This window comes from Apteryx rowi, unplaced genomic scaffold, assembly GCF_003343035.1.
Source record: "Apteryx rowi isolate R43461 unplaced genomic scaffold, aptRow1 scaffold_1, whole genome shotgun sequence".
Lineage (NCBI taxonomy): Eukaryota > Metazoa > Chordata > Aves > Apterygiformes > Apterygidae > Apteryx > Apteryx rowi.
Genome location: NW_020447196.1, coordinates 4830499 through 4844745, shown reverse-complemented (window position 1 = coordinate 4844745; position 14247 = coordinate 4830499). Strand labels below are relative to the sequence as shown.

The 14247-nt window shown below is 44.0% G+C and overlaps 1 protein-coding gene across 1 annotated transcript in view; it reads right to left on the bottom strand.

Annotated features, from left to right (window-relative positions):
• The window catches only part of KCTD15 (potassium channel tetramerization domain containing 15), a 43735-nt gene that overhangs the window by 5027 nt on the left and 24461 nt on the right, over positions 1 to 14247 (bottom strand). Inside the window, exons 3-4 of the mRNA XM_026059111.1 lie at positions 11216 to 11360; positions 3154 to 3459 (exon numbers count right to left, since the gene is read on the bottom strand). Coding sequence (XP_025914896.1) covers positions 3154 to 3459; positions 11216 to 11360 — 451 coding nt within the window. The remainder of the gene's footprint in view (positions 1 to 3153; positions 3460 to 11215; positions 11361 to 14247) is intronic.

The following is a 14247-nucleotide window of genomic DNA, read 5'->3' as shown; positions in this document are numbered from 1 at the left end:
TAGGTATCATCAATTTTCTGAGCAAGAAGCAAAACAGGTCAAATTCTGTAAACAATGCTGAGATGTTTAAATATTGTACAGTTTTAAGCATAACTTGAATGAGGCTGTGCCCCGTTCTATGGCGAAAGCCTCCTAAAGGCTGCCTCCATGCACACTAAGCATTTGCTTGTATTCTTAGTGCCTGTGCGTGCAGGACACTAAATGGCATGTTGAACAGGAACGGATTTAAATTCCATTTGGTGAATCTGGCCCTATGCACATTACTTTTTTCAAAGGTAACGTACAGATACATAGAGACACTTACTAACTGTCTCTATGAATAAAATCAGAGCTATTTTTCTGTAAAGCTCTAAGAGAATATGCCAAAAAGTCAATGAATCTCAGCTGTGATTCTTCTATGTATAGGGAGACACGCATACACACAATATTAAATAGTGGATTTATGCTAAGATTTAATATACTTTGTCTTCCACTATTCTAGCCACATGGAGATACAGACTCTGATTTTGTTGGAAGGTTTTCCAAATAGAAACATGATACTTTCCTTTAATGCACTTCATTTAAATTTCACAGAATATTAACAAATTTTGTCTTAATTACAAAGAATGTTCAACATAAACAAATGTCACAGAATTTTCTCTAGGTATGTTCATGTATCTCACCAGACCCTGTTGTGAGGAGTTGAAAAAACAATTTCAGTCTTAAGAAAACTCTATATCTATATGAAATTGCAAATTGGCATTGACTGAGGACTATTTTTTTTGGCTGCCACTACCCACTATAAGTTGACATTCTTTGTTTTACGTGTACAGTTCCTGACACAAAGCATTCATGAAAATTTTAAAGAGACTCAAAGAATTTAAAAATACTGCAGTTGTGCTACCCAGTACACTAAGTAGAGCACCAAGGACAAAAGTGAAGTATTTTAGTAAAAAGCAAGCAGTCTCATCAAGTCACTCTGAGCTTCTTTAGAAACAACTCTACTCTCCCAATCACTAGGCCTTCTGATCTATCTTCCTTACATCTTTGCATTAACATCAGTGTACTTCCAACTTCTGACTTGCTATGGTTTTGCCAAAAAATATTGGGAAAGGGAAGTGCAATGCCTATGTGCTGACCAGAGTCCATCAGAGCCAATGATAATTAGCTGCTGATTTCATCAGGCTTTGGTCTCAGAAATACATCATCTTCCAGAATGTGTTTGAGAACACTTTCTATTAATTATATAGTAAAATGATGTAATTTAGTAAAATTATTTAGACTGTAGACTACTTTGGCATAAAAATTTTCTTTCCACAACATGAACCAATACAAAGAGGCTCTTTGATACGGGTTGAATTTTGACTGAATTCTGACTGGACTCAAGACACATTTGAGTATTAAAATAACTAGCATTCAGCCTTTACTACAAGCACACATTTCCTACTAACACACCACTTTGGAGTAAAATACACCAAGTGCTAAGCCACTTGGGCATCCAGTGCTTTGAACGCCTGCCTGCAGTCCTGAGCCTGGCAGTGGCTGGCATTGACCCTTTATTGCTTCAGTTATTCTAATTTCTTCAATGCATCTGAACATAGGCCATGGAGAGTGTTGCTGAAACAGGAACACGGTCTTCTACCCACTTATCTTAGCTAAACTGCAGCTGCTCCCTTCTCCCATACAGTGGTGAATTCATCACTATTCCCACTCTCAGCAAGTGGATCTGCTGCTGACCCACCTCCAGCCTTCTATTTTTGGGGCAGTCCTCTCTAAACCTTGCCAAATGTGAAACTGCTAAGGACTGTGCAACCACAGGCATTGGACTGGTAAGTTAACCAAACGACATACTTGGGAGTCCTGAACCTTGAACCAAAAATTCACCCAAAATAACTGGTTTTTAGAATAGTTTCAAACAAAAGCTTCTATTAGTGTGCAGTGGGTCAGTGAATGCCATCCCAAGGAAGAAGCTGCCAGTGTCAAGTGTGGGTTGGCAGAACTACTCATCCCCCTTTGCCTATCCTGGTAGCAGGGGAGCTCCTGAAAATGTTCTCAGCTGGCATCTTGAGAGATGGAGGGAGCCTTCAGTTCAGTTCAGTTGCAGAGTAAACAGAGAAAACAGGCACAGTAAGCAAGTCCATGCTCCCCTGCTATTATGCCTCCCTCCTGAACCTGTCTGGCCAGGCTGTCTCACAGGCCAGCTTTTTTGTGGATTTTTACCCACAGGGAAGCTCATCAAGACTGCTTAGTCATTTCCCACAGCCCAGTGAGCACCTCTGTAGGTGACAGTAACTTTGGAAATATTTCCCCATGGGTCAGAAGGTCTCACTTTCCCTAATACACGTATTCTTTGTCACATATTCGAAAGGCGTACATGCAAAAACCAAGAGCTCTGTGTTTTGCCCTTGTTAATTACGGCACAAGTTAACAACATCATCAACACAGTTCTTTCTACTCAGCCCAAGGACAGCTACAACGGCAAAGCTTTTGCCACAGTGGTTGTGATACCTTGTGAAATGCCATTTCTTGCCCATAAGGCTGACTAAACACATGTATTTATTTCTGCTTCCATCCACCTATCTGTCCAGTTATCTTCCTTTGTTTCATATGTTTAATTTTAAACCTAATGTCAAAACTCTGAGTATAAAATGAAATACATTTTGTTTAAAATACTCTGGGCAATTTTTATAGAACATCCTTTTGAAAAAAAAAAGTGCAGAGATCAATTTTTTTAAGTCCATCCCGCAGGCACCATCATTTAATTATGAGTGAGACATAAATTATGCATTTACACATTGTTGCATTTTCTATAAAATGGTGTGGAGATTTTTTTTTGTAGTTTTTGGAACTCTCTCTTTCTTCCTGGGGGCACTTTGGAGGAAAAAAAAACTGCTGCAGGCTATACACTGATGAAAAAATTAGCATTTATCAGTATAACACCATTATGAGACCAGCATGGCACTAACATACACAAAATCTAAGTCTATTTTTCTGCTTAGACTTACGAAAACGTGAAAGACTGTGATCTCACCAGGCAGAAAATGTCTCCTTGCAGTATAAGAACTGAAGGTAATTGGGCAGAAGCAAATAATTTGCATATAATTGAACACAAAATACAAAAAAAAACCCCCAAAAACTCAGCATCTACATGAGAGAGCATTGAAAGGCCATTACCTGCACCGAATTCAACCGGCAGTATCCATTCAAAGGAAACCTAATAACATGGGTAGGGTCTTGGTTCCAACCTGCGTTTACAGAGTTGCACATGACATCCCCAGTCTCAGGGAAGATCTCTTCTATTAAAGCTTTCTCCCCGCTCAATGCAATTCTCTCCCCCAGATCTGGAGTCACTCTTACAACCAAGCAGTCACAAGGCTGGAAATGTTTTCTTTGTTCTTTCTCTTGTTTCCATCGCTCAAGTTCCTTAATCATTGGCTGCAGCTGGTAATACTTTGCTTCTTCATATAAAAGATTAAAGTCCTGGAAAAAAAAGAGAGAGAGAGAGAGAGAAGAGAGAAAAACTAGAAATGCTTATAGTTCTCCTTTAAAAATGAGCATTGTGCCTGTTTGACCTACTTAGGCTTATGGATTGTCAACAAGAGTGCAAAGGCAACAGGTATCCACATACTTCGTCTTCATCTTACACCTACACAGAAAACCACACTCTCTTAGTGTTGAATCTATTTGAACTGACCGTGAAGTTCCCATTGCACTGAATTATTCTTTCATTTATTATCCCACAAGCTCAATGCCAGAAGGCTTTACTTTTGGATTAAGAAATCAAAATAACTGGTTGCAATAAGCAAAGCCTGGTGATGTAAGAGAAGATGTCCTGAGCCTTAATCTTCACTCCTGGCATAGATCTTACAACAGAAGATCTTGGACTTCATTGTCACTTTTCCCATTCATGCTGTGAGACAGAGATGCCTATCCAGCTTCTCCCTTCTCCCCTGTCTTTGCTGAGTTTGAATTTCAACTGCAGCAGCTCAGCTGCAGAAACTCCCTTGTGTTTTCATGATTGTTCTTGTGTTTAAACATATTTTGGAGCCTGGTAAATTTGACTAATGCAATGACCATACCAGTGGCTGAGAGCCCGGCTGTGTATTCCAACAACTTCTAAGAAACAGTTCTTTCCAGATGTTTGTCCATAACCTAGCTTGGGCCCTTGGGCAATCTGAATTCCCAATTTGATTGAATTCTCAGTTAATTGATAAAGATGTCTTCTGCACATGCTCATTAATAACCTTTCATCAAATTTCCAATGGATTTTCCCACCTCAGTTTAAACACATGAGAGCACCTTGAGGAAAAGGGTGTCATTAGCCCCCCAAACCCAAAAGACCAGCAGTGCCCATCAGTGCATGTGCTGTGCCAGAGAAACCAGAGCCTGAGAAACACACGGGGCTGGTTTGCTTTCACCTGCCTCACTGCCTCCTTCAGGTTCCTGAAGGTAAAAGGAGCAGCAAAAGTAGCACCTCAGCACCCATCCGGCCCCAGCACCTGTCTGTGCAGGCCTGCAGTTCACTTTCAGGGAAACGAATAATCATAACAGTGAAACTACTGGAATCATTTACGCTGGAAAGAAGGGAATGACAAGAAGTGATCAAGAAATGGGCACCAAAAATTACATGAAGGATAAATGCAATGCCTTTGCTCTAGAACTCAGGGTAAAAGGACAATCTAAGACCACTGAATATACAGCTCAAAAAAGGTGCTACTTTCACAGCAGCATGGAATTAACCTGTAAAATCTGCTGCTGCAGGATATTATTGAACCAAAGCAGTTAGCCCTGTTCAAATTTGGCACTGCAGACCTACCGCCAGTAGTGGAGAGGTGCTTGTTCACCCCGGGGCTGCCTACAGCCTAGAGATATATGAATATTAACAATGACACTAGCAAGGTTATCGCATTACAAAAGGGACATCTGATCCTTTGCATCTCTTTGATGTCTTCTAGGGTTGGGACAATATGCACACCACTAGGGGAGAAGAAAGGACTGGAGAATGCAACAGAAGACTGAGAAGAGAAGTCGAGAAGAAATGAGGGCAGCAAACACAGCCAAGAGAAGGAAGCTAGAAGATGAAAATCAACAGGAAGATTAAAGAAGAAACAATACAGAAAACATGCTGCAAACACTGGAGGTAGGAACTAGCCAGCTGGAAGAGCCATGGAGACCGGTTGCATTACCTGGTCCCAAGTAAGAGACCACTAGCCCCAAGGCCTCATTCCCTGCCCACTAGTCTAAGCTGAGGACAACTGCCCCTACTGTTCCACAGTGGTATACTTCTGAAATGATCACTGATGGAGGGTAATTTTTTTTCAAAAATCAGCACTCTCTACTAAACTGTTATTGCTTCTCTCCCTGTACTTGCGAAGTTCCTTGGTTACGGAGCAAGAGATCAGTTTAAGCCTACAGGGATCAGTGGCCCAAATTAAAACAAAAAACCACCCTCCCCACCCCCCAACTTTCTGAAATCTCCTTCACAAGGGACACTGGAGCAACACAGTCCACCATATATTACAACTGTAACACTGTAGAGTGAACAGAAGCATCCAGTGCTTACTGAAGTCAATGAAAAGTCTGCCACTGTTTCCTGTACATCCTGAGAATCTAGTTTTGGAATATTTGCATTCATGGTCACTATAAAAGAACATATTATTTATAAAGGTCAATCAATTGATTATGTGCTAAGAAAACTCAACAGTAAAAGCTAGGAGAGATGGTACAGCCATGTAAAAATCAGTCCTTCATTTCTGAAAGTGAAACCATCTGCTGTAACCATCATTTGTCCTAAAATAAACAAGATAAAGGACATTAAAATTTATACTTCTTGTGATAAGGCAACAACCAGTTTTCAAGTGAGACAGCTCTTCCACAATTGTTCCCAGGAGGATACAGCACACATTTCAGGCTGCTGGGTGGAAAACAAGAGCTATGGTAAAGTTTAATGTGCTTTATGGCAGTGGGTATGCACCCACACACCTATGCACTCCAGTCATAACTACTGGGATTTAAGCCAACAAGTTTGAGTTAGTTTTTAAAATCAAACTTCACCACCACACACAACGCATCTCATCTCCCTTTGGTTTTCCTTTCCCACTTGGGTTCAGCACAAATACGCTGAAAAAAGGTTTGTATCTAGAGAAAGGGATTTATAACAAAAATGTTTAGAATCTTAAATGTGCTTGTAGGGATGGGGCACTGTGTACATGCAGCATAAGGGATGCTCAGCAACTATCTGTTATCAGGCAGCGGCAATACAGGGAATTTGTTGCTCTGTAAGGAACAAATGGGATAGAAAAGGGTCTTCTAGGAATGGCTAGAGAAAATTCGTTGCTGTCCACCAGTGACAGTCTTGGAAAGAGAAGCGTGCTGTGAAACTACACTCCATTGACTGTGTGTTACCCAGACTATCTCCTGCCACCATGGACCACTCCACAGCCCTGACTTTGGTTTGGCTCCTGTAACTGAAGATCTCACATTTCTGCTTTGAGTGACCTCAGCAACACTGAGGGATTTGACAATATATTTAGGTAGGGATGAGGATTTTACAAAATCACTAACAAAGAAAACATGAATGGCTCAAAGCATGGGGGTCTAATTCTCTATAAAATCTGTGCTTGGGCATGATGATGAACTCAACATACTGTTAAATACACTACTTTCTCATGCAGGTTTTATAAACCATTCTGAGTACTATGCATCTGCGACTGGACTGACAGTGATGCCCAACTCTGGATTGTCTATGCTACGTTTGAGATGTCCAGGTAATACTGACATAGATATTTCCACCCTTGCACTCTACATACAAAATCCTACTCTGATTTGCAAATTCTTAAAACAAAATATCAAGTAGAAAAAAATTAACCCACAAGGGACCCCTGCCAGGGAGGTGCCACAGGAGTTACAAGAAATATTTCCATGCTGGTCACTTTGGTGAGTTACCAACAGTAGACGCAGACACAAATCTTCCTACATCTGTCCAAAAGAGGCACATTTCACTGAAACAGGAGCAGCTGCCAGGTGCATCTGCCTAGCACAGTGGCAGTTGTGCACTATTTCACTGAAACTCAGCCTCAGAGCAGCCTGCTCTAGCTTCTCTCCCAGGGGTACAGTGATAAATGTGTACGGGCAAATGGGCCCTCTCTCTCACGGGGAGTCCTGTGCCCAGTGCAGCTTTGCCGAGCAGCAGGCAGCGTCCCAGGGCAGATTTTGCACAGTATCCAGCAGCTCCTTGCTCTGCAGAACTACCAAGAGTCTCCCGTTTCTCCTAGGGATGATGTCCCTACCGTCCCGTCCTCTTAGGGCAGTACCTCGTGGCAGCCCAGCCCAGAGTCAAGCACTGCGTATGGTAGCTGGCATGGTGCTCATGTTCGATCGGGGAGCTCAGCAGGTGACTCCTATAGCCACGGTCCCTGCTCCTGAGGAGGGCTGCTCCCTGCTAGAGTGAAAGGGGAGATGGCCAGCCTGCCCCGCGCTTTGCGGTAAAGCACCACAGAAGGTCTCCAGTGGTGGCACCTGCACTCGTGTTCTGTTTCACGTTCTCAACAACGATCAGATATTTGCAAGTGTGTCTGCGCATGCGTGCACCCGCCTGTATGCCGGAGCGAGACGGCAGCCCTGGGTTCCCGAGTCCCTCCCGGTTACAGTACGGCTCGCACACAAAGCCACAACCATGGCACAAGGCACAAACTTCTTGTATCTCTAACGTGAACGAGAGAAGCGCTGTCAGATCACCTGCAAAGGGAGCAGACAGACTGCAGGGATGCACACAGCCTTCTCTCCATCCTCAGCTTCTGGACAACATTTAGTTTTCAGGGGAAAGATCAGCAAGTCTTTCAAAGACGCAGCATTTTGACTTTCACAAATCTGGTCGTGATGTAGTAGAAAAGTCTTTTTCTGGTGGAGTTCGTGTCAGCTAAATTTTGCAGTCACCCTACGACTGGTTGCCTCTTCCTGGGAAGGAGGAGGAAGCGCGACTGCAAGGCAGGCTGTGCTGCTGTGAGGATGGCCATGGCAGCGGGTTGGTACAGATCTGCTAACTACAGGTTAAGAGGGGGTCGAGAGAAAATGTAAAACCGTGTTTCATGTGAACCTGATGCTGTTCCTTCAGTACTGAAGATGTTCTTTATTTCTGTAACTAAAATTGACTCCTGAATTGGCCAAAATGTCTCTCTCTACCCATTTTTCACTTGTTATGCTTTGTTTATGTGAAACAACAAACTCTCCTCCTGACTCAACATTTCTTCTATATTTTAGTGCCGTGAAGATCTGACTCCTGGCTACAAGAGAAAATTGCTCACTTCTACTACTGTGCCATTTGTTACGGTAGGTTTGAGAGTACCCAATATTAGATGCAGCCATGTTAATTTTAAAACTGTATTAAGAAAGCAGAGCACGGGCCTTGTGGTTCTAGTGCTACAGGTGACATCTACAGTCAATATGAAACTCAGACGTCCTGTGCCTTTGTGCTCCTCCCCTACTAAAGATGGAGTAATAATATACAAGTTGCCTATGCCTACTTTTGTTTGAAGATCTCTAAGCAAGGAGTCAATCTCAGATAAGTAGCTATGATGTGCAGTATGGTCCTGATTGCTTGAAGATTTGTAATGAAACTGAAGGGGGCAAATGTTGGTCATAAGTACCCTGGGGAAAACACCTCTGATGGGGGAAATTAAGGTAGAGGATAACCTCTCCCGCTGCTCGCCATCGCCTCGGCACAGCACAGACTGGGTGCAAAGGACAGCGGAGCCAAACAGCTTATGGTAATTTCATGTCATACTTCATGTGGCTTAAAACCCACAAAACCCAGGAAACTTGTATGACCTATTCGAGTATTGCTCTCAGGAGGGAGACCTGTCAGATACCAAAGGCTTTCAAGTTCTGGCTTATCAGTAATTGGAAGAGTAATTAATATTCACTGTAAACACACCAATCAGACTTGATAATAAAGAATCACTAGCCTAGGAACACATACCCCATTTTCTCTGCACTTCAGTGTTAACTTAGTCTGAAAACAACACTTAAATAGCAAATACAATAACATTGGTGTGGTACTAACATTCCAAACTTTCCAAAATAACCATCCGAGCAGCAATTCAAGTTGAAAAGCAACTTGGCTAAACCTTGAGGCTAATAAACTGCTGATTAAATTAAGGGGTAAAAAACTAATAAATATTCAAAACACTTGATAATGCTTTGTTTGACATAAAGAACATTTAATGCAAGTCTCACTGGAAAACCTGTCAGGTTTTATACCTTAAATAGCGTTTTGCATTTAGAAACACCAAGTGATTCCACTTGCAGCCTCTGATTATTGTCTTCTGTCACTTTAATCACGCTGGTAAAATTACAAGATTTCTGTGAAGTCAAATCCGTTTACAATGCAGTTTTAATACAGCTTTGCAGCGCATTCTTCTATGCATTTTTATTTAGTTACTCCCTACCTAGCAATACTTCGCTTTGTTCTTGAGCCCTCATTAGCCTGAGGTTTGCTCTAAAGCTCTCTCAGGGAGGAACTAAATAAAATACAGTTAACCCTATGCAAAAAGATGGTCTGGAGCAACGGACCGAGTGTGGGCACAGGGGCAGGCTCTCTCGCAGCCCTGCCAGCAGCTCGCTGCGCAGACAAGTCGCTGGCATCCACCGACCTCCTCACCTCGGGGCTCTTGCGAATCCTGCTGGGTTCGTTTCACAGCACCTCTGAAATCCACCCTCCCGCTGCCAGCCTGGGCCACGATCACCTCCAGCTACATTGCTAGCACACCCTCTTCTCACTCCTCCTTGTCTCACCAGCCTGTCCAAAACATCGCCGCTAAAAGCATCTCTCTGGCGTTCTAATACATTATTTCTCCGTTCACCCCTGCCTTTACTTGTTCCTTACAACCCACAGGAACGTCCTGGTCTTCAGCTTCACTCCTACCTGTGTGTTTTCTCCCAGTTCTCCATACGTACCTTTTCTCACATCCATCCCTTCTGCTCTGCCCCCCTGCTTCCCGACACCCCGCACGCGCGGTCGCCTCCCAGCCTGCCCGCCGCGCTCCGGAACGACCAGTCCTCGGGACAGCACTTGGACTGGAGCTTCAGCACTGCCTCTGGAAGCCAAACCTCCTCCCTGCCTGGGGACGAGACCTTCCCTCCCAGCCCGCAGCGCCTTCTGGGGCAGCGCACAACGATCCCTTTAATTTTAACCGTCAGCTCGGTGATGCCTGGGTCAAACGTGATTATACTCACTGCTCAGGCAAAAATGGCTGAGAGCTGGTTTGCAGGCTGAGGATCAGCTGCACGCCAAGGCTGAAGCCACCACAGCAACCACAGACTCGGGATGACTCGGTAATGACCGGCCAAATCGCCCTGCCTGCCTAGCGCAACGTGGAACATGGAATCGCGCGACGCCACGCGGGAACGCTGGTTCCCAGCAATGCTCCATGTCTCCGGAGAGGATCCCCTTATCCTTATAACGGATTCACCATTTCATCCCGGAGCTCGTTCTTTTGTTTACTCTTGTCATCTACACTTTGGATACTTTTGTCTTCTAATTTTCATACATAAGGATGACAATGTTGCCAGCTTCATAAGCGCAAAGCCAAATAAACAAGTCTAGGGGGAGAGCGTTTAAACAATCAGGATTTGCAAAGCAGCCCAATGCCACTATTTCATAGAAAACATGTATTATTCCTTAGACTCTCCTCAGTAAATTCCATTTCCCAAGAATATTCTGATATTCATAAATTGTGTTAAAGATCACTGCTTGAAACGAAAATATCTGCATTGGTTATACCTAACAGAAATCCTCACGGGTCTGTTTCTGGGTGTTTTGTTTTAATACCGACAAGAGAAAGATTTATACAGCTTAATTTCTCTGACCATCAAATTTAAAACATTTCTTTCAGATTCCGAACGTTAAACCCTGGTAAGTGCTAGTTGCTGGTGTTGCTTCTTAATTGTTGTTATACCCTGATAAATAAGCTAAAAATGTGAGAAAATACAATTAGTTTAGAAAAACTGATTTAGCCGTAAGCTTCATCGTTTAACTTTTTATGGTATCCATGACAACCATTGGTCCATTTATTAAATAATAGCATCCCTAGTGTAATACACAAGTACTAAAAATCCTAACAATAAACAGCAACATTTAGTTAAGTGTGTTTAGGTCAAGCACACAAACCAACCTGCACCAAAATAAATGACAGAATGGAGAAAAAAAAAAAAGATTGCAGACTATGGCTTTCCTTACCTTAAAGTCATCTGGGAGCAGTAGTTTAGATGTCCTTAGGAAGCTTAATATATATCTGAAAATTTCACCATCTCGATCAATGAAATAATGTTGTTTTAAACTGTCCAAGACAATAGGCTCTGTGCCGTTAAACAGACGACTTATTCTGAAAAAGAAAAGAAAAAGAAATGGGCAAAAGAGACAAAATCTTGTTACACCCTTAGGGCTTAAAAACCTCCAGCCAATTTAGTTACTCAATTCAATGTGCATAAGGTAATTCGGTATCTTAATTTGGTGAGACATCCAAACAAGCGCGCAACGATAGGTGCTTTGGACCCGCGTGCGCACACACCCACGCACGCACAAGCGCGCGTATGCATGCTGATACAGCCGCGCGCGTCGGCAGCGAGAGCCCCGCAACTGCTCCTGAAGCAAAACTCTCACTGCCCAGAATGAGGGCTGCAAACTAGGCCCATAACCCTGACGGGGAAAATGCCCGTGAAATTCTCGCCCTGCGGTTGGCGGAGCAATTCTGGTATGACCATGTACCACCAGGTATGTTATACATCCCTGTGCACCGTACGGAGTCAACGGAGACCTGCGCTGCTGCTGTGGGATGGGTTGCTGGACGCTAGCTTTTTCACCGTCTCGGCTGTCTTTTGGATGAAACGCCATCAAGGCATTTCCGTTTCAGAGGAGGGAACACCTGCACGCTGAGATGAGCCGCCTGGGTCCCTCAGTGCTGGGTGAGGGGGCACCTGAGGCTGGGTGCTGCAGCAAGCTAGCAACCAACAGGCCAAAGAAAAGGAAGAGAGACATAGGAAACCGGGAATCCAGCTGGCTAGGTGTAAATGGGAGCAAAGTACAACATCAGCTGCATCATTTGGGTTTCCTCGTGCGCGCTACAGAAAGCAAAGTGGGCATTTGCCTGGCTGGATTCATCCCTTTCCTCCCTCCCAAACGACTGGCTTGTTTCCGAACGCTTTGCCTTCCCATGAGAAATAACCCAGCTGAATATATGTTCTTGAAAAGAAAATCACAGGAGACAGACAGCAACAACCTATTAAGTAATTGAGTCCATCTCTCCGACAGTGCAGCATTGTTCCCAACTGCCGAGGGTCTAAAGTTTCAAAGTCGAGTTTTAAATAACCCTGCCAAGGAGGATGCCATTATTTCCCAGAGAGACTATTCCCCAGCCCGCTGGCTTCCCTGTCGAGCATCTTCCCTCGTACGCAGCCGTGCAGCATCCCCGCGTCCCGCTCCGCAAGCAGGGCTGGGCTTTCCCCGTCCAGGGAAGAGGAGCTCGCTGGCGGCACGGCCGGACAGCGCGGAAGCCGTAAGCTGCGTCCTGACTGCAGCCCCGGCCAGGGCACGCTTCAGCTTCGCGGCCCACCGCGAAGGGGACCTGGCGACGGCAGCGCGAGGCGCGCGGCGCGGCCGGACAGGGCGAGCGTCACGGCAGTGCGTCAGAGCGGCGGCTTCGCTCCGCTCAAAGTCTGCCCGCGCCGGAGCCGCCGACGCGCGTGGCTGCCCCTGCCCTGCCTTGCAACGCAGCTGCACCTCGGTCTGGTCTTCTCACTTTCTAGTTTAGTTGTAAATTTAATTAATGTGCCACTTATTTCTAATTTTTGAGATAGTAAATGAAACTGGACTTAGCAATCCCCTGCTGAATTCAGCTTAAAAGCCTTCTGCCCTCTCATGCAAGTTCCACGTTTTACTGCCTGCTATCCTTCCCTCGTGTCTGTGTTAGTATTCAGCTGGTCTGATTTACTTATGAGAATAACCAAATGCTTCCCCAAACCCTAATTGTAATACATTTACTGCTTTTTCTTCAACCTCTACCCTTTCAACTGTATCAGAAAAAACAATTCAGTTCACATCGCAACATTTAATTTAATCCCAAGGTTCAGTGAGCCTCCCGTAATTCATTATTTTCCTTTTCATTGTTATTTTAGGGCTATTTGCCTGAGACAGCTAAATATATTGCTTTGTAAAATGTTAAATTTTAGTCCAGGAACCAGAGAGTTAATTTATTTTCCTAGACATGCACAGGAGCTTGTGTGCTGTTCTGAGTTAGACTGAAACCAGAGGTAACACTGATACAGCAACTTAATATTCAGTGCTGTACATTTACTGAGTAAATTTGCCTGGGTATTGAAAGTTTTGAGAACTCATCTTACACCTAAACAAGCTGGGCTGTGGCTTAAACCTCCTCCGCTTTGCAGCCCTTTTTCTGTGAGGTTTGCAAAAGCAATGCAAGGGCTGCTGCTCAACTCCTTGGTGCATTTGGGGAAGGGCTTGCCAACAAAGAAAGGATGCAGGGAAGACAGGATACAAAATTTTAATGGGCTGTTCTTTAAAGTAGCGAAGCATTTTTTTGGTAATGAAAACAAAACATGAATTTTGAGGCTTTTGTGGAGTGCCCTGAGCTGTATTTCTTCACCAGCAAAATTACTGCTGGGGAAAGAAACTCGCAGAGTGTTGAAAGACTTAACTGCCACCCCAAAAAGAGAGTGATGAATAGTTTAAGGATTTATTTGACATTTTAGGGGGCTGCTATGTTCCAAGAACAAACTTCAGTTCAGTATGTTGTAACCCTGCATGCAGAAAGTGTTCCTGCTTCTCTCTTCTCACCAATACAAACTCCACCTGTGGAAAGTCAGTTGGCAAATGCAACACCCTGAGAGCACAAAGTGAACTCAAATGACAGGCACACAGAGCTTCTAATGCAAACTCTGCACAACAGGCTTACTCGTGGGGTGTAAAGCCAAGAAAAAGAGCATGGAAACCCCCCCACCTGATGCCAATTTGCTCCATGGACAGGTCTCAGGTTGGACAGAACAAAACACAGTGTATGGAAGTTGGGAAGCAAGATGTGTGCAGACTGTTCTTTAAGGAAATAGCATAGCAAATATAAATATTAATGATTTAGAGAAATTTAGGGAAACAAGAGTGTGCATGCTGTCTGGAAATTAAGAAAACCTTTTGTGTTTTGTACAGGAGTGGACTGCAGCTGGAAGCAGACTGAGGTGGAACTGTGCAGCCGTGGAAAA